The sequence below is a fragment of the Pollicipes pollicipes genome, unplaced genomic scaffold (assembly GCF_011947565.3).
Source record: "Pollicipes pollicipes isolate AB1234 unplaced genomic scaffold, Ppol_2.1 Scaffold_6052;HRSCAF=7182_pilon_pilon_pilon, whole genome shotgun sequence".
Lineage (NCBI taxonomy): Eukaryota > Metazoa > Arthropoda > Thecostraca > Pollicipedomorpha > Pollicipedidae > Pollicipes > Pollicipes pollicipes.
In genome coordinates, this window is record NW_023596805.1 from 12,647,239 (window position 1) to 12,672,669 (window position 25,431).

General features: G+C 50.9%; 2 protein-coding genes across 2 annotated transcripts in view; both read left to right on the forward strand.

The window, feature by feature from the left end:
• Positions 1-25,431, forward strand: part of LOC119104800 (murinoglobulin-1) — a 132,249-nt gene that overhangs the window by 18,226 nt on the left and 88,592 nt on the right. The gene's annotated exons all lie outside the window — the stretch shown is intronic.
• LOC119104211 (murinoglobulin-1-like) lies at positions 663-24,288 on the forward strand. The gene is given in 27 exon segments (XM_037227879.1): positions 663-1,537; positions 2,313-2,486; positions 3,646-3,825; positions 4,116-4,292; positions 4,882-4,972; positions 5,839-5,951; positions 6,377-6,435; positions 7,802-7,940; positions 9,491-9,607; positions 9,812-9,996; positions 10,576-10,660; positions 11,586-11,729; positions 12,429-12,502; positions 12,504-12,632; positions 13,750-13,835; positions 14,592-14,704; positions 15,316-15,466; positions 17,212-17,349; positions 18,306-18,406; positions 18,661-18,804; positions 19,334-19,466; positions 20,201-20,355; positions 20,737-20,901; positions 21,351-21,434; positions 21,927-22,125; positions 22,978-23,150; positions 23,748-24,288. Coding segments are annotated over 27 exon segments (3,426 nt in total). The 5' UTR covers positions 663-1,459; the 3' UTR covers positions 23,787-24,288.

Below are 25,431 nucleotides of genomic sequence, written 5' to 3' on the forward strand. Positions count from 1 at the left end.
ACGGCCTCGGTTGACTGGTGTTCATGGCTGGCTGGCGTCGTGTTGTTTGCGTGGGCGTGGTGCAGATGTTTGTCCTTGAAATGGGTCATGCCGAGTTGCTCAGACGAGCAGAAAGTTGTGTTGCCTCGCTGTCGGGTGCAGAGAAGCCAGGACTCATGTGGCTTGTATTTCGGCGGCGTAAGCAATGATTGCATATGTATATGGTAATGTATGCACATGACCTTTCGCAGTTTACATTAAATCGAGTAGTGGAAGGAGTTTTGATTATCATCAGTGTATCTTGGGAAGGTGAAGTTCGTTACTGTGCATGACCCATCTCCACGATGTACGTAAAAACACCATGCTCTGCTCACTACATGGGATATATGACATTCCCTTGTCGTGGAATAATGGCTCTGCGAGCTTTTCGTAACCGTTTTTATTTAATACGTCACGTGATATATCTCAGAACACGGCATGGCAGCACGTAGCATCCATCCAGTATTGCAATATTACCTATTAAGCATGCTCGCATTCTTCCAGCTCCACATCAAAGACCGTGATGGTTTGCCTTTCGCCAATAAGATCGTGGAGGTCTGCTTCGGGGCCATCCATAAGCCAAAAACATCCATGTAAGGGTGGTATTCGTCGCTTTTTCAGCATCCAGCTTGCGGGCGGCTGTCTGGTTTCAGTCAACTTTAGCTGCTTGCTCATGCGAAGCCTGTGTTTGTTCAGTCCGTCACAGGACGTTGTTTGTGATGCAGCCGTTAAACTCGGTTTGATTTGTTATAGTTTGCTGTCTGCACTGCGGTTTCATTTTATATTTTTCGTGTTACGTTATATTTTGTTATGTGTGTTATGCCATAGCTGACCGCCATTTTTTGCTAACGCCTCATTGCCTTTTCGTTCACTGTTGTGATTTCACTAAAATTGTAATTTCAACTTATATACAGACCCAAATGTATTACTATTAAAATCACGCATGAGTTTGAATGCAGCATTACACTGGCACGGAATAACCGGACAATGATAGCGATGGCACCGGTGACACCGATCGTCGGAACCACCGCAATGTCGCGTGGAACGATGGCACGGGGCCGTGGGGCGACAGCAAGGAAACGCTGAATGACGTCACAGGGCCAACCGCGGGTCACGGTACGAGGCCACGAAACGGTAGCACGGACTCATAGGACAGCGACGACGACGAAGGACTCGTGGGACTCACGGACTCACGGGACCACATAGCGATGACACGGGGCTACGAGACCATGGCACGGGACCACGAGGACCATTACACGGGAACATGACACGGCACTACGGAACCATGGTACACAACATATAGCGATAGCATTGGACCACGGGACCTCCTTCCGTGGCACGGGACCACGGAGTCGGGCTGCTTCATGACGATACATGGTGTACCTCACGTCTTAATACGTCACGAAGATATTTAGGACATTTTCCGTGTGTTTCACGCTACATGACACTCCATTTCAGACCGAGCGGGGAGGATCCCACGAAGACCCCAGACGATGATCTGTTTGACGCCTACAAAAACGTATGGCCGCTCGAAAAAGTGTCGTGTGCCTGTTGAGGATACAGAGATGTTCTCTTTTGCCTTTCACTGCGGTAGACGATGTATGCTGCCAAATCACGCATTGCTCTCTCAGCGCTCTCAGTTCCAATTGAGATACACATGACTGCGGGAGCTTTTCGGTTCAGATGTCAATTAATTAGATTGATTTGGACATCCTAGACCCACCCTCCACTGTCCTTAACTAAGCTGATGTGACCTGACCCAGTCTAAATTGACCTGATTACATCTGTCTTAGTCAGCTGCTCCGCAGGGCCCTGACAGCGCCCCATATCCTCTTCCTACGCTCACCAGTTTTATCTTTCCCTGACCTACACCGCCACGCCGTGTTCTGCTCGCAGCAAACTCGGCGTTATCCTCCCCTAGTCCAAAATTTTCTCCATTGCCTTACTCAGCCTCGACCAGACCTGACCTGCATCATGTCCTCTTCCCTACCTTGGTGTTTTCTGGATTGCGCTCCCCTACCCCTACTCTGACACATCCGAGCAATCATGATTTAAGCTGACCTGCTTAGGACCTCGACGCGGCTCAGCCCCATCTTACCCTACTCTACACTATGTTCTGTCCTGCTCTGTCCTGGTTTGCGTTGCGATGTGTCACGATGCTGCTGTGCAATCGCTGTTCGTCTTTGACACGCCCTGCCCCTACCTGAACTGACTTGACTTGACTCAACCTGACGTAAACTGAATTGACCCACCTTGCCAAGGCCTGACTGGACCTGACCTGTCCTGCCGAGCAGCACTCGGAGCGCGTGCAGGCCGAGTTCGGCTACACGCCGCTGATCTGGGAGACGGAGACTCCGCCGCGGCTCTCGACGGCCGAACAGTGCCGCTTCTTCACCGCCGACAGCCAGGGTCGCGTCGTCTACCTTATCCCGCCGCAAGCGCCCATCGTGGACAGTGTCCATATCAGGGTCAGTCAAGTGTGACGTCATACCCATCGTGGCTGTCTCATGTCACCGTGGGACGTCACGGTCGGCATGATATGTCACGGTCAGTACGTGAATTTCGGGGTGCCATGGTAGCGTCACTAGAGTGACATGCTTGTGATGGTGTCATGGCGAGTGTGTGATGTCAGAACCAGTCTGTTAGGGCCGGAACTAGTTTCGTGACGTCATGACCGGTGGCTTCCATCAGCGTCAGCGCGTTGCTGCAGGGGTTCATAGTTTTCTAACGGCGCGTTAGAGTAATGACGTCAGGGTGGTGACGTCAGCATCAAGCCTATCGCGGTGACGACATGGTCGCTCCTGCAATGTCCACATCAAGTAGGAGACGTCAGAGAGGGGATGACCGAACAACAGGGTTAGGCTGGTGATGTCCGACGCAGTGTGTAAAATTGGTGACAGTGAGTGGCCCCAGGATCGATCTGGAGACCGCCAGCTGGTGTGGTGACGTCAGCGTCAGCACGCTGACGTCAGAATCACCATGGTGACGTCATGGTCCGAATGAATTGTCAAGGGACGCTGTATGGTTCCGATGCCAGTGTGTGATCATGGTCAGCGTTGGGATGTGAAGGTATTCGCGTTATCGGTATTGATATGTATATATATATATATATATATATATATATATATATATATATATATATGATGACATATATGACGGTGCCATGGTTAGTCTGAAGGTGTTCGAGTCTTTGTGTGACCGTTGGCAGGCGGGCTGATGATTTTTGTTGACGTCAAAACCACTGTGGTGGGGTCAGAGCCAGTGTGCTGATGTCAAAGTCAATGTTTCCGTCCGAGTCAATGTGGTGACGTCAGAGCCATTGCACGGATTGTCCATTGCCATTGTCTGTCTGGCCATTTGTCAAGCCATTGTCTGGATAAGTTTATGAGATTAGTTATAATGGTATGATTTGTATGATTTAAAATGACGTCGGGTTTGTTGCATGCTGTCGTAGCTAGAAGTATGACGCCAGCGTTGGTGTGATGATGCCAGGGCCCGTAGGGTAACTTCCATTTCTCCTTGATGACGTCCATTGGCTGTGCGTCACGACTTAGCTTAACCGGGACGCAGTGCGCGTGACGTCACGGAGCAGTGAGTGGTAACAATGGCGCGTGGTGCGTCCGCCAGCTGACCTCGGGATACGGTGGCGAAGGCCTGTTCCGGAGTCTCGTGACCTTTTTCTCCCCCTCCAACTCCTACCTCACCATTGACGTTCACCTGCTGCCCGACGAGCTGCCATGCCGAGGGGACGTCACCGTCCAGCTGCTGACGTCACTGGAGAAGGACGTGCCGCCAATGGTGTACCAGGTACGACCCTGGCGTCATGGGCATTCGTTACGATGCACCGAGCAAAAAGCCTCTCAAACGCGAAGCGTCTTAAATTAGGGGACTCCCCTAGGATGCTGCCCTCACTGACGCAGGAACCAGTTCCCATGCCAAATAGCCTAGTGCCCGGTCATGATCTTCCCACAGTCTTGTTGCATACGTTACGCACGTGGCAGTGCCTTAAAGTATACACACTTCCTGTGAAACTTGCTTAAAACGAGTCAGGGACCGCGGTTACGCGACGTCATCTTCACCACCCCCGTGTTGGGCAGGTGATGTCGCGCAGCGAGATCCTGCGATCAGGCCGGGTGTCCAGCTCGAGCCTGACACTGCCGGTGACGCCGGCCATGAGCCCGCAGTTCAAGCTGCTGGTGTTCTTCGTGCTGGGCTCGGGCGAGGTGGTGAGCGACGCGGTCGTCCTCAAGGTGGAGCAGTGCTTCAACAACCAGGTGCGACGGCGTGCTGATGAGGTTCACTAAAAACGAGCGAAATATGAGATGCAGTAATTGTGTCGAATGACTGGCATATTCCAACACTCCGGTCTTCTGAAAGGCTTGAGCAATAAGGCTTATAACTTTGCATAACTTTAATGCCACCACCTGCAGGTCGAAGCTTCAGTAGTTCCAAATGTCTACAGATGAGATGAACCCAAGTCTTGCAAACGACAGTTATGGTGGGTGACATGTGCGTCTCGTCATGGTGTCCCACACGTCCATGCGACTGTGCTTCGGTCATCAAGATGTCCTTGGATCCAGCCCGGAAAAAGGCACGTGATAGCCCAAATTTGACCTCACGTCACGAACAATATGGCTCCAAACGTTTAAATAAAACACCATAGATCGATACTGCCGTTGTTGGAGGCTGTTCTCGAGTTTGCTATCTATTTATTTTGGCGCATTACTTAGCCAGCAGCACCCAACGCTTCAAGTGGAGAGCAAATGCAGCTAAACTGCGGACCGAGGAGGGAGGCAAGCCCGGAAATCTCTGTTCAAAGCTACCGTGTGATCCACCCGGCTACTTACATCCTGCTGTTGTCAGGTGGATGTCAGCTGGGATAAGGAGACGGCCCAGCCCGGGGAGTCCGCCTCCTTCACTGTCAGCGCCTCGCCCGACTCCGTGTGTGGCGTCAGTGAGTATCCGTCCCCCTTGTCGTGTGCTGGGGTCGTTGACCTCCCGTCAGTGTCACCTGTGACATGCGTACACGACGAAAAACTGTCAGCAAAACAGTCTTACTAGCGGGTAGCCAGCTGTTGCTCAGTGGAGCTGAGCTGTGTTACTCTGTCCACTCTGTTATGAATTTATTGTTTTGATCGCCCCGCCTGACGCACGATAACCAAAATGTCTTCCTTGTCATCTCCTGAGCGGTGGTTTTCGCCGCGTGTTCGCCAGGTGCCACTGGCCTCCAAGACTGGCAGTGCTTCTGGCGCTGCCCCAAATGTACACCGAATGTTCGCAACGTATCGCTCTCACTAGATGTTCGCAAGCGACTTCAGTAGACGGCCACTGACTCCCTCGCGACGTGTGTTGTTGCTTTCAGCAACGCACAGGCTCTCCAAACGATGCCATACAAACTCTGATATATTTGTTGGAGCTGTCAGCCCTTGAAACTATTCGATGATCATCGATTGTTGGATATATATATATATATATATATATATATATATATATATATACCCGTCCTCCCTCGCCATGCTATAGTGTTACTAAAGCACTTGTTTTCCGCGCGCGGGTACATGGGTGAAAGAGGCGATGTGATAATTATGCAAGAGGTTACACTAGCTTCCTTCTAAAACTACGTAATGCCAACGCCTTCACACAAAGCCGCTCATTCGGACTATTCCATCACATCTGCTGCACTCAGCATTCTCCTATTATGCTCATCTGCCGTGGAGCGGGTCGGAGCACGATGGAGCACGAATGATGGTGTGCTCCGTCGGTTGAGGACGGTGTGCTCCTGAGGACCGAGCACGACTGACAGTGTGCTCCCGTCTGCAGGCGCCGTGGACCGGAGCACAGAGCTGCTGGGAACCGGTAACCAGATCACCGTGGAGGGCGTGTTCAGCCAGTTGAGGCAGTTCATCTCCCAGGGCTTCAGTAGGCTATCACAGGTCACCTTGCCGGTGGAGAGGGAGAGAGGAAGCGGTCGTTGGTGCCGCCTTCGACGGACGGGAAGGCAGGGAAACAAACCTTGGGGCACACCGTCAGCCGTCCTCCACCGACGGAGCACACCATCGACGGCCTTCGGTGTTGTCTGCTACCGTTTCGGTGATGCGAAGCATTATCTTAAAGCACCGTCAGCCCCTTTTAGACACGACAATAAAACATCAGTTTTAAATGCGACCTTACATTCGTTACTCATCTTCCACTTCCCACACACCCGAGTGAGCCGTGTTGAACCTCCATGCTCTTATGATGTTGAGATCTTCTGCAGCGCCGTGAAATACGTCATGATTGAGTGGACTTGACGTTCTCGTCTGGTGTTCCGTGTCACGATAGGCTCACTGACAACCGTAAACGATGTTGGCCATTTCAGGCGACCACCGAGCGCTACTGCCGTAACCAGCAGAGGAGTCTGATTGACACCCTGCAACGGTAAGTCTGTCCTGAGACGCGGGAGAGGGTGCTATTAGCCTGCCGTCCTTTTGTAATGAATCCGCATTACCGTTAGAGCTTGATGTGTCGGTACGTTGGTAAGCAGGCACACCAAGTCAAAGCTGACAATCTGTGTGTCAAGTGATTGGCATATGTCCTATACCGAGCAAACCAAGTAGAGATGATTTCTTCATGTGGAGTGGTGACTTTCCACTTCGCTGATGATGTTGGCCAGGCATTGGATCAACATCTGGAAAGCTGAACCGGCAGCTGACGATGACTTTCGGGGTAACAGTGTACATGTGCACCTATCGCAGTTCGTAAATGTGTAGCAGTTTGCGGCAATGCTTGTTTCGATGTTTGTTTTCATCATTTCTCAGGTTTGCCCTAGTTTTTTAAGTTTTTAAGGAGCTTGGTCAAGACATTTTCTTCCGTTTCCTGTGTATCGCTCAATAAGCTTTTTAGCTTGCGCGTGTGCATACCTTGTTCTACCGTAGTACTCTTCTCATGCCTGCCTTTGTTCTCCCGTGGCATTGTCTATGTCAGCTAGAAGCATGATAACGCTTGCATCAATCGTGGACTTCTTTATGGTGGCTTGCTCCTCGTTCATCACCTACGGCCTTGGTGGTCTCAGCCTTTCCAATGTTTGTAAGGTCTCGTAGAGTAACGTAGTCTACCGTGTAAGCGCAGTTCCGTAGCGTGCGTAACACGTCTCCCCGATCTCTCCATGCCCGCCTTATCGTCTCTTCAAAACGCCCGACGATAATTTGGAGAAATGACGAGAAATCATTGAAGATACTGAAAAACTTAGCGAGCATGTCAGCCCCAGTAATTGCTTCTCCAACATGTCTCTCAATTGTTACTCTTACACGCGCTCGAGTGGTGGGTTGGATACCCGTCGCTGGAATGGAATCAATTTGACCGCCCCTGAGATCTCAGCAACTAAGAGAGCTAGAGATACCAAATTTACTGTGGGTCCTTTTGGTTGAGAGCCTGTAAGGATTTAAAGATTCTGAGCACGTTTTGAAGGACATCTGTGTTAAAAGACCATCCTAATAAAGTAGCTACTTTACTTCAAATGGCGTAGTATGTATACACAGACAACCTTTTGGCAGCCATTCGGCCTCTGGGTGCGAGGGAGTTTCGACAAGACCAGCCAACACTGAGGCATATCTGACCCAACCAACATCACCCTCAAGGGGATGAAGTGCACCATTCCCAGCCCTGCACCCTTCTGCTCCGTTTCCGCGTGACTACACCGCCGGTCCAGCTGTGTGACCCCTGTAACCCCTGTGTGACCCCTGTGTGACACCTGTGTGACACCTGTGTGACCCTTGTGTGACCGCGTCTTGGTCTCCGCCACCAGAAGTGGTGCCTCAAATGAAGAGCAGGGGCCGGACTCATCGCGGCGCTCCCCACGGCCGGGCGTTGGGGACGTCCCTGATTTGGACGCCGTCAGGGACAGCTTCAGGACCGACCGGTACGACACGCTCACGACGTTCGACGTGAGTGTACAGTGGCTGGTTTCTTCCACGACAAAGTGAGAGGTGAAGGGGCCAAATAATACCCTTTATTTTTTCTCTCGCTGAAGGCATCAGCATGGCGTTGTCTTACACCTAGAATTCGGCGGTGCCTTTTTGGAAAGATTGGAGCAGCGACTGATTAGTTACAGCCTGGCGTATTTTTAGGTCAAGTAGCATGGTCGGTTTTGAGGGTTCATGACTCAAATACCTTGATCTTGGCCGCACATAACCACATAAGACTGAGTTGGAAGTGATCCAATGCATTTTTGGCTATTTTCAAGTTAGTCTTTACTCAGTTTTCAAAACTGTGACCGGACGAAGTAAAATCACGTGACCTCCATTGACATTTCAGCCATCCACAATGTTGTTTTTCAAAACGCGGAAACTTACATCAACGACATCTCTAGCAAAACAAAGTTTAAAAAATACGCTTTTAATCTGCAATGTTCGTTACCAATTTGGCATGTACAGCCCACTTAATTCAGATAGGACAGAGGATGCAAATAATGTGTTCAACTGTCATAAAATATGTTTAAAATTATAGATGCATGCAATCTATCTCTGCCACGTCAACTGGCGCGGTAGCTATGCATGCAGCAAACCACATTTCGTCATGAACTGTTAGCAATAGCGTGGATGATCTGACTTGCGAGCACCACGCATCGCAACGACTTAATGCAACAATGATAATATCCGTTCATCTGCAAGAGAGGGAGAGAGAGAGAGAGAGAGAGAGGGAGAGAGAAAAAAAATTGTGAGAAGTATGTGGTTTTGTATGCTGGAAATGGCATATAAATTGCCGAAGATAGTGCAAGCAATCCCAAGTCTTAACAACATAACCGGTTGAAACAAAACAAATTTCATCAATATATATTTTCCGTCATACAAGCTAGCGGCAATTGGGCTCGGTGGCTGAGCACACGCCGAAAAAATTAGAATAAGTTTTCTGATCTGTGTTTTGTTTGCTATGCAGACAATGTCGCGCGCCCATTCCAGTAGTAAAGCAATCCATCGCTAATATTTATGCGGAATGAGAGGTTTGACCCATGACGCCAGGCCAGTAGAATGTCCGCCCTGTCCCGAACTGTCTCCGGCTATGTGAGCCTTTTGTGATGTCCCTGTTACCTTGTGTCTGAGTAAGGTGCATCTGGAAGGTCAGCCTCGCATGTCCCACAGCCGGGTTGGTTCAGTTGGAAGAGCCATTGTATTGTTGGCTGCCGCCGCCTTCAATACGATGGACAGCACCTCATTTGTGTAATTGGGAATGTCGTTAGCCGGCTGTGAAGACAGCAATCAGATCGTCTCCAATGCTGCGTTGTGCACGCTGAAGTCTGTTCAGTGATGTTCTCTCTTCTGTTTAGGGAATTTTTATACAGCCCGTAAAATTAAGCGCCTGAGTGTTCAGTGCAACGCGCCTACCATGTATGATCAAATCTATTGGAATTCTCAGCTAGCCAGATGTCCATCTCCTCCAACGAATCTGTTTGTTGATAGGTAGTTTCTCTATCACACCATTATCTACCTCTCCCCAGTGGACGGGCTTTCTGGTGATGACCAACCTGGTGCTGGAGACAAGGCCCTGCTACAAACAAGTGCCGCCCCAGCAGATACCTGCTCCTCTTGATTTTCTTGCCCAGACTATTCCATTTGTAAGTCGTTCTCACCAAGAGACGTGCAAATGACATTTAAAGGCTGTGAGTGAGTCACCTTGCCTCCGAGAGAGCTATGGGGGGTGAAGCTAGTCCTCTGACCTCTGTTGTGCGAATATGTACCATTCTGTCGCGTGCGATTCATGCTTACTTACGCAGCTGGTGCCTGTGTCTTCCGTTGCTAACTTTGCCGTTACCACTCAGTCGTTACCGGACTACGGACCCGCACCGGTCTTTGAAAACCGCTTCGAAACGCCACTAGTTCAGCCTGCAGACCCAGGTATTGACCAGTCAAAAGTGGGCGTAGCAGTAGCCGAATCCGCTCCGATTGGGGACCAGGTCCGCGAGTTCTTCCCGGAGGCACTCCTCTTCTCCATCGAGACGATCGGGTGAGACAGGAGTCAGAGAAGTGCGTTGCGCGCAACTGAGGGGGGGGGGGGGGACTGGCCACGGAGGACCTCTAGGCTGTTCCTGAACGTCGCTGTGGTGGTCAGATATGCTCGCTCTCTGTCCTGTATTCCATTGTTATCGCTTGTCCAATACCGACCGTGGTTCAGTGTTGTGATATGCCCGCAACATGCGCGCGGTTTATGTGTCGCAGGTACGAGCCGTTCGGTAGATCAGACGGGGTAAATGAGCTGCTCAGCTGAACCGAAACTTCGAAATCTATTCTGAATTGCACTGCACTTGAGTTCACCCAGATGCAACCTAAACTCTCTTCCTCTTCCAAACACGTTCTGATCCAGTCTTTTAGCTCGGTATCATGCCGCACCACATAAGCGGCACCTTCTTTATCCTCCTTGGGCGCGTCTTTTTGTTTGTAAGGCGCGCTGTTTCCTGAAGCACATCACCAATATTCCTTAGCGTGGTGTTAGTTTGCACTTCAAACGGTGACCGCTACCTTTGTCGTCGGTTGACTTTCCCTTCTCCTTACCGACCCTTACACGGGAGACTTTCTGTGCCGACAGCGTGGAGGGCACCAAAGTGCTGACCCAAGACATGCCAGACACCATCACGTCGTGGGTTGGCTCTGCCATCTGCTCCCACCCCCAGGTAAATGAAGAGGACCCGACTCTATGGTAGGTGGATAGCTTTCGAACCGAAGAAGTCCGTGATTGCCGGTCCCAGGCGCTAGAAGTAGTCTGTGATCCCCGGCCAGGACTTCCGCCCCTGTGTAGGTCGGGAGCTCTCGACCTCCCATCCCCGTGTGGGTCGGGAGCTCTCAACCTTCCACCTCTGTGTAGGTCGGGAGCTCTCGACCTCCCATCCCCGTGTGGGTCGGGAGCTCTCAACATTCCACCTCTGTGTAGGTCGGGAGCTCTCGTTCCCAGGTATTCCGGGACTTCTCTGTCCTAGGCCGGAGGGTAGTTTCGCCTCTGGGCGCGGGAGAGTCTTGTGGCTCCAGGTTATCGTGGATTTCCAGGCCCGTGGTAGGTGAGATTTCCATTTGTCAGGCTCCACGGTGGTTTCCGCCGTTTGGCAGGTATGTAGCGTGTGCATGGGTAATTAAACATATTCCGGTTGGACGAAATACAGGTGACGAGGATTTCACGTGCGCAACTTGATTTTCCTCCTGATAGCTGACGTTTTGATTAATGCTGGTCTTTAACATATTTAATGCTGGTCTTTAAGACATATTGCCGAGACAGGGGTGCCGGTAGTGTAGTGGTTAAGGCATCTGCGCATTTGGGAAACCGGAGAAACAGGGTTCGATTCCCCGCGGGGCCCGCCCTTCCTGCCAGGATGAGAGGCAGGCGACACCATATAGTCTCAGCAGCTTGGTGCGTCGTAAAGCCTGAATGATAACAACAATAACACACTGCCAAGATATCCCATGACATAACTCTTAATTATGTCTGTTGAATGCAAATAAAACTAACAAAATACAAAATCCTCAAAACTCGAGCACTCGAGCACCAATGACCTGCCTGTTCGTAATTCGCCTTCAACTGGTCATGACGTCATCGGGTGCTACCAGGACGGGTTCGGCGTCTCCAACAAATCAGCCATCAAAGTCTTCAAGCCGTTCTTCACGGAGGTCACGCTGCCGTACTCCGTGAAGCGCGGAGAGGTCCTGAACATGGCATCCACCGTGTTCAACTTCCTCGACTCCAGTCTGTCGGTAAGAGGGTCACAAAATGCTCTTTACATTTTAGATCGTCTGTGACATGTTCACATGAGTGCAGCTGCTAATCTGTTCTGTTGGGGACTGATTGTCATTACCTGCTGATTGCAAGGACCTGCTCACAATCAAAGATGGGCGTAACAATTCTACCCACATAGCGTTTCGGCCTACATGTAGAGAAACATACTCGGCGTTATACCTGGTGTTATATGTCCCCTGACCGTTAGACGTGGCTCACCAGACGTTTTGCAAAGCATTCGCTAAAATTCCAGCTGTGCGTACCCACACAAAATACAACACTTTTCAACCAAGCTAAGACTCACCCCAAGTGACATTGCACCGCAACGATTTGAATACAGCACTCTCGCACGCCATTGCGGTACATCCTCACAAATTTGTATCTTTGCCAGATACACACAACGCGCTCTCTCAATCGCTACAATAGCGATGAAAACACATTTGGCTGAACGGTTTGTGGTGACCGTCTCTCAGACATCTCCAAGTCCAGGCTTTAAGCAACTCTATCTAAGACGTCACCCTGCTACATTAGCAGACGTCGCAGTGCACACAAGGTGCCAGTTGCAGACATTGCAGCACATACCGGCTACCAGTTGCAGATGTTGCAATGCCCACCAGCACACCAGCTGTCAACCCACAGGTCTCTGCACCGGGCGTTGCAGTGCCCGCTACCGGCAGGTGTACCTGGAGCTGGCGGCGTCGGATGATTACTCGCTGGTCGACGAGGTCTCGCCCGCGGGCATTGACCTGTGTTCCGGCGGGCCGCTCCAAGGTCAGCCACTTCCCGCTGACCTTCACCTCTCTGGGCGAGGTCAACATCACCGTCACGGCCAGACTCCGAGACGGCAACTGTGACCAGCCGAACACCGTCGGCCCCGGCAGGTGAGCTTTCGATGGTTTTTAGTTCTGGCGGCAGGCTTTCGTTAGCTTTTAGCTCTGGTGGTGGGCTTCAATTTATGATGCAGCGTGGTTGTTTGTCGGAACTGCATTGATTTTAATACACGACATCTGTACGCGTGGTTACTCCTATAGAAATAAATCAGGGCATAACTGGCACCAGCGGAAGGTAAAAAACAAAAGCCTATCTAATGTTGCCAAGGCAGTCTGCTCAATATGTCGGTGCCAGCTGAGATTGGCTGGAATGAGAGAAGGATTACGGCCGATGACCCGAGAATCTGGATTCGCTCATGTCTTGCTTCTGGATTGCGCCCGGCACCTTACGTCTCAAGTCTTACACACACGTTCGTTGATTCCGGTCGGTTTTGGGTAGCTATCCACAAACATAAGATTTTCTTTGATGAATTATGTATCTAATGCATCAATTTTGTAATTCGCACAGTTTGCACAGCAATCATCTACAACTGGGGCTATGAAACCTACGCATGGGTCGAAGTAACACAAAAGTTATCGAGTACTTTGCCGCAACAGTTTGGATCAACGGTCTATGTCTAGGAATGGAAACTGCAAGTTATGTAAGTTTTAAGGGAATAAACACATTTGTTCACACGTCGCTGGTCACGATCACACAATATGGCACGCATATAGATGAATCCGTTGCGTCATGTCTGTCTCGCTTCAGTGACGTAAAGGAAAAGGATTCTGCATGACGTCACGTCTAGTATTGTCGTCCAGTTCACTTCGAACACCCAAAGGTGCAGAATCTATCGGGTGTGACGTCATTTTGACGTCAAAGAGGTATATATGTTGTCGTCCGATTCACTGCGAAGGCTCCCTGAGACTGCACCAGTTGCAGTATCTTTGAAAAAAATTGTTTACTCCTGTGTGTAGGAAGGGGAAGGGGTGGTGGGAAGAGGCTTGTCGACGCACATGCTCCTCGTTGTTCTTACTAGCTTAGCATGCGCTGGAGAAGGTTTCATACAAGTATCGGCTCAATAAGAATCTTTCCCTGACATCGTCCGTGCTGCGAATCTCCCACGCACCTGCGTTTGGAATGTTATTGGCAGCACAAACACCGTGACCCTCCTGCTGTGACCGACAGTGACACGGTCATCCGTCCGCTAGTGGTCAAGCCCGAGGGATTCCCGCAGGAGGAGACGACGTCACGGTTCGTGTGCCTGGACGAAGGTGAGCGATGACTCTTGTGACAGAGTCATTTGTACGCTGGTCCTGGTTTAGTCCAGCGAACTCACCCGGTGCGTGCGTGCGTGCGTGCGTATGCGCATGAGTGCGTACGTGCGTGCGTTAGCTAAACGGTGGCGTGATGGTGTGCCATAGTGTCTTTGGTGGAGTGCTGTGTAAATAGACATGACGGTGCTTGAGGTGCTTTGCTACATGGTGTTGAGTGAGGTCTGATGGCTTGTTGCGGTGTGTGATTGGAAGGTTGGGACAATAAGCGCGGAAATCATGCGAGGAGCATTGCAGCTCTAGGTAGAGATGGAGATACCATAGCTTTGTTTTATGCGTACGCAAGTAAATTTGCCTTGAGAGAGCTAAGCAACCAGGACGGGTCTCAGTTGGTCTTAGCAGTATTGCGAAATTTTTATTCCTTTTCGATATAATTAAATCCCTATGCAGCTCGTCGTTTATTATCTCAAGCAGCTGTTGTTCCATAACAAACTCCACTTTTCGAACAGCTCTAGTGCGGGCTATAGCGTCCTTGAGGTAATATCACCACGATCTTTCACCGCGTGACGTTGAGCACCAGTACTCTGTCAATGTGTGTTGTGTTTTCATTTGTAATAGTATCGCATGCTTTACTTGCACAACGATCGCCATCAATAGTAGCGAGCCTGTCGCGGATCGTCGCTTAAAAGGCCTGAGGCCATGATGCGACCGTACCCCCTGTTATAGCAGGGCACTGACTTGCTCCCGATGTGCTAGGAGCTGAGCCTCACGTGGAGCGGATCCCGATGGTGGGTCCTGAAGGCCTGGTGCCGGATTCTGAGCGGGCTTATTTCTCCGTGGTGGGCGATCTGCTCGGACATTCGCACGGAGTGAGTTTGTTCCTTATGTATCTCACATCTGTTCATCCAGTTTTGATCCATGACACTCACAGATACCATTGAGAGTACAGCAAACGTGGCGAATGAGTGCATATTCCTCCCTGATTTTATCCTCTCCCTTAGAAAAATAAAAGCCCTTGTATAATACTCGATGATGGGGGGACTCCAAACAACTAACTCCACCCTACTCATTGTTCGAGGCTACGCTTCTTGTTGATCAAACTTGGCTGGGCCAAAGGACAAGTTTTCTGGAAAATTGAACAGCTATGGCTTTGTGTACTTGAACATTTGCTGATGATGTAGGGCTTTATTAATGCACCAATGCTGGCCCACCGTGCGCGATCTGCCAAGTCAACAGCCTAAATACCCTCAGAACGCCATGGGCGGGGGGGAGGGGGGGGGGGGCGAGGGGTTCGACACTCTCCCTATCAAGGTGGAGATTAAAAAAATGTAGTATGGCTAATGGACGAATTGCATTGAATTGTTTGCAACTTGTCTCTGAGATGAAGTCTCTTTTGAGATGCTCTTCCGCTGCCATTGTAATCAACGAAGCTGCCTCGCCGACTTCTCCATGTGTAGTTACCCACGGCCGTGACTGCCAGAACCTGGGCCGCCTGGTGGACATCCCGACGGGTGGAGGAGAGCACAACATGTTGGCCTTCGTGCCGTACATCCACATGAGGGCGTACCTGGAGCACACCGGGCTGCTCTCCCCTCGTGACCGGGACCTGACCATCAACGGCATGAGACGAGGTGAGACAGAGACTCGGAGCATACGGAACTGCTGACCCCCGGGGAGCAGGGCTAGATAATCATGGCATGAGACAAGGTGGGACAAAAACCAGGCGGACCAGGCAGACAGGCATGCAATTCAGAATGGTCTGGACCAATCCAGGTCACGAAAACAGCAGCTGGCGCCGACTTGCGCACGCCAACGTGCACCATCAAAAACGGAGGCGTGCGTGCCAAGTGCCTCTGGATTTCAAAGCACTTGCGGCGTGTCAAGTCACACCATCAATGCATCATCAGTGCAGCGTATCAAGTCGTATGCAATCTGTGTTTGGCTATCTAAATGGAAGAGCATATTCCTCTGGTACGTGAAAGGTATTTTGGCCAATGCAGCGCGTTGTTCAGGAAGGACGTCAACAACTCAGATGTGCTCCACTTGCACATTGATCACTTCATCTCTCACTTGAGCTTCCTGGCGTTCCAATGCGTGGCAAATATCGTCCAAGTGTCTCGGGGGCGTATAAACAGCACTTAAATGAAAAATAAACAAAACAGCTGGAAAAGCATGTCAGGATAAAGCGCCCAGTAGCACTAATTTCGTGATTGACCGAGAGGATAAGCCCGTCTACAGTGTGGTACGCTGCTGGAACAGCTCGTTACCCCTCGCCATGAGTCACGGTTTTTTCATAACGTGAACGGATAGGGGTTCGATGCGAGCTCCGCCGTGCCGTTCCAAACTAAAAGGGATAGCGCCTCTTGCCGAGGTGTTGCGATGGATAATACGTTTAATGTTTCTAGGTAACCAATTAACGCCACTAGACCAAGTCGCAGGTCATATTTTCCAGATGCATCCTTACAGATACTCAAGTGTGCATGCTCAAACACATATGCTCTTTACACGCTCATATACAAGAGACCATGCCTCAGAGCGACGCTAGCGGCCGTGGTCATTCTTCATTTCTGAGTGCAGCGGTATGTATTGGCACGTGTTTTGAGCATATCTGTATGATGTAGGACTCCGTCAATGTAACAGTGTCATCTCACCGCCAGCGGTCCGCGGAATCGTCGGTTGAGGCCTCCACACGCGCTGGCAGCAAATTACTGTGCCGTGTTCATCGAGAACGTCGGTGCTCAGAAAACAAATTAGCTAGGGACACGTTTTTCGCGTCGAAATGCTTACACTGCGTGTCCTATAGCCGGCGGAAATTTGCGCGTGATTGCACGATATGCCAGAAAACCCTCAGAAAACCCATAGAAAACTTTAGATGAGGTGTATCGATCCTTTTTCCTCTCATATGAGGGCGAGGGCTAGGGTGAAAGGGCAAAAATGTTGATGGCTCATTGACACACTAGATACTAGCCTTACTTCCTGGAGAGGTAGCACTGTACGTGTGTAACAGATGTGTGCGAAGACCGTTCCAGCTGTCTTTCCGCACGTGCGATGAATCTGACGATAACTACCACTACGGAACTTCACGACCCCTTTCGGTCTCTGATTGCTGAACATCCTTGGCAGACCTTGGGTAGATAGAAAACGTGTGCCTGGAAATTTGGACAAGGTCATCGCTGGGTTTGGTGAGGTGAATTAGATGGCAAGGAGGAAGCCTCGGTGGCAGCTGACACGTGCGGCCCGTAGACCTTCTTGTTTGCATCAGAGTGTGCCAGATCAAGTTACAAAACTTTAAACTTGTGACCTGTGCTATGCCTGATGGTTCTAGACCCAGTCACGTTACCCATGCTTTCTGTGACTCTCTCATGATGTACCCTAGGGTACCAGACTCAGCTGCGGTACAGGCATCGGGACGGCTCGTACTCTTCGTTCGGCCGGGATGACCCGGAAGGCTCGCTGTGGCTCGCCGCCTTCGTCGTCAAGTCCTTCAAGGAGGCGTCCGAGTACATCGATATTGGTGGGTGCAACATGTCGCGGTACAACAAGTGTTTCGGTTATTGGATTCATTGCAGCACACCCCTGGCGCCTCTAATATGTACTCTTAACTCAGGGTTGCCTGCTTTTATATATCCACTGTGAGAAAGGACGTCATCATTGTCGATGTAACTGTCATGTTGTCATTATCACCATCATGATCAGTGTTAAGTCCAGAGCGACAGTGCAGTGCTGCACTACGATCAGAGGTGGTTGGCGCGCGTTGAACGACCTTCGCATAGCGCAGTGAAGAACGACCTTGGTGAAGGTCATTCTTCACTGCGCCATGCGAAGAATGACCTTCACCGCGCCGAGGAAGAATCACCTTGGCTTCGACTCTGAGGAGCTACAGCCAGCCAGTTAACGGGAGCGGACGTGTCAGTGGGATTATGTGGGACCACCGGGCATAGCGGGGCAGACCCCACTGTTCCGTTTGTCTCGCCCATGCGCGAAGTTACCAATGCAAACGAGAGCCAGCTGGTGCAGCAGCAGCAGGGAAAAGTTGTTCGCTTTCAATAGCTGACCATAGCTGCGCCCTATCTGCTGCCATGTCCATGAGAGAAGTCAGCCATCACCAGCAGGAGTTAACTGGTGCAGTAGCGGCAGCAGAGCGAAAGTTGCTTCCGTCCAATAGTTGACCATAACTTTGCCGTCTCATCCCCATGCCCAGAGTAGAGGCTGACCAAGACCGCAGATAAATGGCCGCTGCAACAATGGCATGGTCAGAGCTGCCTCCATTCACCACGTAACCATAGCATTCTTATCAAGACAAAGAGGCTCGTGGCCAGCGTCAGCTGGGTGGCACGGTAGCAACACTTTGATGTCTGCTGTATCCCATTAGCTGACCATGACCTGTCAAGATGACGAGCCATTTGTAGTGTGAGACGGCTGGTACCGTGGCCGCTTCTCCTCACTAGCTGACCATAACTTACTTGCCAGACGAGGAGTCGACCAAGCAGAGCGAGCAATGGCTGGTACAGCAGCAGCAGGATGACGGCTGCTTCCGTCCGATCGGCAGCGTCATTCACAAGGAGCTGAAGGCAAGGGATGCGTCGTCATGATGGCGAATGGGATATACCAATCCCCGGCTCCACGCCCGTGCTGCGGGTATCGGGACACAGAGCTCTCAGGCTGGGGTCAAATAATGGAGTAAGGATCATTAACGTCAACAGGCGTACATACGTGCTATAAAATGGTCAGGGCGTAAACGAAAATGTCACAGATGTTCTTCACATCCACATCTGTCCTGACCAAGAGATGATCTCCGGGTGACGCCGGTGTGTTCACTCACCAGGGCGGCACGGAGCGGGGCGGCCCGGCCGCCCTGACGGCGTTCGTCATGCTCGCCCTCGGGGCAGAAAACAACAAGAGTCTGGAGAGCGGATTCACCTGCCTGGAGCACGGCATCGGTCTGACCAACAAAACACTGTATGCCGAGGTATGGCCTATTAGCTCTGAGGGTTTCTTCAGAATTGCTGCTACAGTGCCGCTTCACTTTATGTAAGTTGCCTAGTGGCCCCACACTGTTGACAATGAACGTTTACCGCAAAAGTTCGCATATTTGTTTTTGTAATGCATTAGCAGTTTGAGCGAAACGGTCAGCAATGTTGTTCGTAGTAGAAGATAGCTGCATATTTGGGCGGATGTACGATATTCCGCGCGCGACTCGTCGCCTCTTTCCTATACGTGGCACCGGCTACAGCCGTGAACTTCGCTAAACTGCATCGTATGTGGAAGATAGCAGGATGCGTCTTTGTCGCTTGAAGTGCTGGAGGTGACTTTCATGCTTCGTTTCCCGACTCTGTTCCCTCTCATGCACCGCCCTAGTGGCAATGTTAAAAACGGCCCTATTGCGCTAGGCGTCCGTCCCCATTACCTGAGCTCCAGGTCTTCGAACAGGCCGCTGCTCGTGCTCCAAACGCCGCCCTCTTCGATACGAGGAGCTGCAGCTGTTCCATATCGCGCAGGTGCTGTTAGCCTATACGCACGTGGTACTGGGCCGGGAACAGCGCGGCCAACAGCTGGTCTCCGCTCTGATGCAGAAGGCCAAGACGGAGGGGTCGGACGCCCTCTTCTGGGAGGGCGATCGCCGCTCCATCTGTGAGTGACACCTTCCGACAGAAAGGTCACCGCAACTGCGTCCGTCTTACTGAAATGGTACTTTAAATTAGATAAGATGCGTCTCTCATCGAAATGGTGCGATGTATTAAGAGCAATAACAATTGTGTGAGTGATGCGGGTCATCTTGAAAAGATTAAACCAGTGACGTCATACGGAATTGCGGCTACATCTTCGTCTGTCAATGACGTCATTCTCCATGACGATAGCGGCAATTCAGTTTGTGTGTAATACCACGCTGGAGGAGTGCGGCGTCAGATGTCAGATGAAAGGCCAATTATATTTCCGTACATACGCGACGCCATTCTCTGCAGGCAGCAACTGACCCATGTGTGAGTGGTGACATCTGGTAGGCGTCCAGGACTACTCAAACCATCTGGTGGGCGTCCCTGACCAATGACGTCATCCTGCGTAATTTGGTCAACGACGTCAGGCATTCCTGATTAGTGACTCCATCTGAACCTGCCATTTTACCCTAGAGTAGCGTCTAACTTTTGTGATGGCGGGTGACGACAGCATGAACTGTGTGTCTTGTCATTCGAGCATTGGAGAAGGCGGCGGAAACGTCATTCATTACACGGCGGGAAGAATGACAGCCTCATTTTGTGAGTGACACCATCTTCGAGTTTGTTGGGAATTGACCATGACCGGCTTTGATTCCATCCGGCAATACACATTGGGTTGATGGCACGTATGGTGCTCTCCCTGGTCCACAGACGGCGGCAGTCGGGCCGTGGACATTGAGATGACGGCATACATGGTGCTCTCCCTGGTCCACCTCTCGGGTCAGGAGAACATGGAGCAGGCGGCGCGGGCCGTCAAGTGGATCAACAGGCAGCGCAACAGTCTGGGCGGCTGCATCTCCATACAGGTAGACCGTGGATTCCTGCGGTTGTGAGTACTTGTGGAGGTGGTCTAACAGATTAATTGGTCTGGCGGAAATTTTACCAGTGGTTCGTTGATATAAGCATATGACCATAAAAAGGCGGAGGCTGGTGACACCTGACCAGCTGAGCATTGCTGTAATAAGTATGTGTCACCACAGAGCACAACAGTAGATTGGCAGGCTGGTGACGTCTAGCCATGGTCCCTCCCCTCTCCAACATCGACTGATGATTACTTTGAAAGTGCTGAATTTGAGAACAGGACCAGCTGTTGTCGTTACAACGCAGATGATTTAGAACGTTTCAACCGACAGCAAAAGACCGCAGCATCGCTATGATTTTGACGACTTGTCTTTTCTGGTTTATAGGACACGATTGTGGCGATGCAGGCGCTGACAGAGTTTGGCAAACGCACTTTTTCTTCGGAGATGTCCACTAGCGTTACAGTCAGTGCTGCCGGACCCCCCTCCACACTTGTGGTGGACTCGTCCAACCGTCTGCTACTGCAACAAGAAAAGGTGGCAGATTTTAAGGTACGTGGCTGCGGTAAGCGTGTGGTGCTAGCCGATTTCAGTCGGCGGGTGTTCGCTTAACTTGAACGATAACTGCGAATGTAGCTTACCAGATGAAAAATGGAACACAAAATATATTAAACTCTTTCCTCAGTGCGGCTCTTTGAGTTCAAACTCTTGCGCCTGACTCAAGCAGACGATCACCTTGCTGCTAATAGCACCCTTCATTGATTTTGTTTAAACATGTGGTCATTTCGTTGATGAGGATGCTAAAGCTGAAGCTATTTTCTATCCCAGACGACGTTCCCCATGTAGGAGCTGGTCTCTGCAGTCAACAGAGGCACTTCTGATGACTGCACGGGCCATCAGAAGTTCCAGGAGCCAGGAACTTCGCTGTGTTCATCCGGCCACGCCCATGCTTCTTCCGCTTCCACTCCCACCTCTCCCTAAGGCCGTCATCTTGCCCGCAGCTGCCAGCTGAGGTCACCTTCACCGTCAGTCCAGCCGGCTGCGTCATCTGCCGCACCAGCTTCCGCTACTCCAGCCGCTCCCGAGTATGTAGCATGGTTATGAACCACGACCTGTCAGCTATACCTGCCGTGTCATGTCTGATGGGACGGTTCCGTTCTCACGATTGCCAACGGAAAACGGGGGTCGGCTCCAACAATAAGCTTAAGAAATTGTGTTGGCGCTCTGCTCCAAATGGCGTTTGTACCTTAGAGCACATTTGCTGGCAAAATATGTTCGCAGTACATTTCACTTTCTATCCCAGATAACTTGATCTGGTGTTTGTTGCGGGTGGTTTCTCAGGCTGTACGTGTACGGTGCGCAGCACTGGTCTGCGTTGAAAAACTACATGTGGCTACGGTCAGGTGCTCAAATGCTTATACAATTATTACCGACTTTTAGGCTGCGTTGAAAAGCGAACGGTCGCGCAACCATGCATACTATTAATTTTGGGCAAGTTCTCATTCATGAACAGGTGACGTGGATTGCTTCACCTGGCTTTGGTGAGCCGATGCTAACCCCAAAGCCACCGTGCCCAGTTGCCGAAGCCAGCATTCTCGCTGGCGGTGACCTCGGAGGCTCGTCCCAGCCGCTCTCCAGGCGGTTCGTATGAGCTGGAGGTGTGCTCCGCTTACATCGGGGACTCTGGCGAATCGGAGCGCGTCATGCTGGAGGTGGAAATGCCCTCGGGCTATTTCACCATCAGCAGCACACTGAGAAGTCTCCGAAAAAGCGGCGGTAAGTGGAGAGTAGCCTCCGAACCAGCGACGGTAAGTGGAGAGTAGCCTCCGAACCAGCGGCGGTAAGTGGGGAGCAGCCTACGAACCAGCGACGGTAAGTGGGGAGCAGCCTCCGAAACAGCGGCGGTAAGTGGAGAGTAGCCTCCGAACCAGCGACGGTAAGTGGGGAGCAGCCTACGAAACAGCGGCGGTAAGTGGAGAATAGCCTCCGAACCAGCGACGGTAAGTGGAAAGTAGCCTCCGAAACGGCGAGGAATGTTCTTCAAAACAACGAACGTTTCGAGTCCGAGACAAAGGCTCTAAACAGTGGGGGTAGCGAGTGATAGTTGAAGGGGAGAGGGAGAGAGCGATATCGAGAGACATTTGGGGGGGGGGGGGGAGGGGAGAGCGATAGTTGGAGGACTCCTGCAAGTGTCTGTGAATAGAGTAAGATCACCAACAGTAAAGTCAAGGACTGCAAAGCCTCTCCGACTCAGCAAGCGAACAAGTCGTGAAAATGGCTGCGACATATGCGTCGAGAGAGGGCGCTGCACCTGTCTGCCACGTATTTCGCAATTTTGTTTTTGTCACTTCTGACTACGTGGTTCGTACTGCATCCACGGTAATTTCGTCTGCAATAGCACCAACACAAACCGTTGCAGAACTCTTTTGTCATAATAGCCCCGAGGCCTACACAAAGCAGGTGTCATAGGCACCTGGAGGAGATGTTGCGCCTCCCTGCGTATATGCATTTCTGCAAGTGTCTGTGAAACTACCATGCTATGTTTTGTTTGGTCATTACCCGCTTCACGAATGGCTGATGATGATGTTGATGACGATTCTTACCAACCCCCACTCTCTCCATCTACAGCGGTACGCAGATACGACTTCAGCAAGGGTAAGGTGACCTTCACGCTGTCCAAGGTCACCGAGGAGAAGGTCTGCCTCAAGTTCCGCATCATTCGAGAGAACGAGGTGGATGGCCTGAAGCCGTCGGTGGTGCGAGTCTACGACCTCTTCAGGCCTGAGGATCGCAATATTCTGGTGAGGGGTGTATGCCAGCCTTGCCGTGAATCACGAGGTTTGGTTTCGATCCCAGCGCTAGGAAGCTGTCCATTGCTCCCGCTCCGTCAGGAGAGACGTCGCCGCGGAGCTGAGCATCCAGTGAGTCCCAAAACAGCGAGCAACGACGCTGGTACTGTGTGCGGTGGACAGCACGTGGTGTATTTCCTGGCCGGAAGAACACGATATGACGGTGAAAACAGACACCGAGGACCAGTGGAGCTTGCTTTCACGTTGACCCAGTGCCCAAAGTGCTTTGTCGTCTGCTATGTAGACCCGGTGTCACCTCAAAACCTGTTAATAACATAGAAAAAAAATAACCGTTTTCTGTTCGGTGCTCGAAAATGTACTTAAAAAGGGACGCAACACGTGACGTCACGCGCCCTTTGATGCACCGCCAGCGACTGCGAAGCCCCTGCAGCTTGTGAATAATATTACTCGACATCTGTAAAACTCAACCCCCGTACACGGATACTTATAGCTGCAGCCTGTGCATGACTGTTTTGGTGAGTGAGCGGGTGATGTGTTTACAGTTGTGTGACTTCACGTCATGCCTATGACGTCACGTCTCTGTTTCAGGAGTACGAGCTCTCGCCCGTGTCTTCTCCCGCCGCTTGATACTTATGTTGAAGACCGGTGTGTGCCTCTCACGGATCATGACTGGAAGACACGTGACATGACATGTCATGTCAAGAGGACGCCTACGCTCTGTGATTCGATCGCAGACATGCAGCTTAAGCCGGAATATTTTGGTATTACAAATCTGACTGCCAGCATTCTAGATCAGCATACGAAAGATCGCTTTTAACCAATGACTGCAAATGTGCTGCGAAATATGTTTTCAGGCACACCGACTCCCTGCTGTGTCGCTTTGCCGTTTCCCTGAGTGCGAGCGATGACCCTGAATATTGAGTAACTTTTGTCCGATGTTTGCAACTGTGTATGAACGTTTGTTGCGGCACCGCCAATTTAAAATGCGAGGGAAATACACTGGGCTGCTTTAAATGTTCGGTCTTTCTTTTATATTCTGCCTAGCGCATGTGCATTGTATTCCACCATTAAGTGCCCTTACACTTGATTTGTTTTCCAACCCTTTGGAAAAGTGAAAATACACTAGAGCAAACGTGCCAGTCATTCCTTGTCAAACGGTATTCCCATCTTCGAGATCGCTGGGTCATGTATAACACTTTACCTGCGGGTTTGTAAGAAAGGCTTACAACGTGAGCCGGTTCGAACCTGACATTTAATGTGACAGCATGGCATCGATAATCTCATATAGGCGATTATTTTGATGACACAGCTCTTGCTGCAGAGGTATTTATTTAGACGTGTAGCAGCTATTCCATTAAAGGAGCCATAAATCATAATTGCCCGCTCAAAATACATAGAAATATACACCTTTGTACTCAGAATTGAACAAGGCACACGCCTGGCTGGGGCTGGTGTTGCTGCATGCTATGGTCTGGTATGTATGATATGGTACACCTAACAAGTGCGATGTTATGGAAAACTTGGCCTTTGGCCAGTCATAGTGGGTTTAATGATTGACCTAACAACATAAACAAGAACCAGTCATGAGATCTTCTTAAAGAAAATCCACTTGTTTTTGCCATGCTCTATCTTTATTAGTTTGGAAATGCCAGGAGGAGCGGTCACCTTGACCCCCCCCCCCCCCCCGCCCTCAGCTTGCGTTATGAAAACGGCGAATCAGGGCGACGATTAGCCCGGCGATAACCGAAGAGAGGGGAAGCGGAGAAAATCTGCTCCCTTCCTGTCGAGCTCGGGCGATAGCTCAAAAACGTGCCAAAATATCAAGTAAAGAAGTGTGACAGCTGTTAGTTGATCAATCATATCCCTTTTACCGAAATAGCAAGCATGGGGTCAAGATAAATTAGGCGTCAGTAAGGTCAGAGGGACGTTATGACCCCGACTTTCCGTGAAAGCGCATAGCCGTGAACAGACATATATTAACAGAACAAAAGAAGGCTGGAAGAGCGTTATTGCTTCAAATGCATAGAAGCGCATGTTTTCCCGTGCCCAGGTGGGTCCCGTCCTGGGGATCCGGCGAAACGGCTGACGGGACGGACGGCGAGCCAGGACCGGGTGCCGGAGACGAGGACGTCTGAGGACGGCAGCGTCACGCTCGGTGCTGGCGAGCCAGAGAGGACCTGAGATCGAACAGGTCACATTGGAGTTAGTAAACAGATGATACAGTCAGCATTTGCATCATCCAAAAATAGTGCGTATACCGATTACCGCCCAC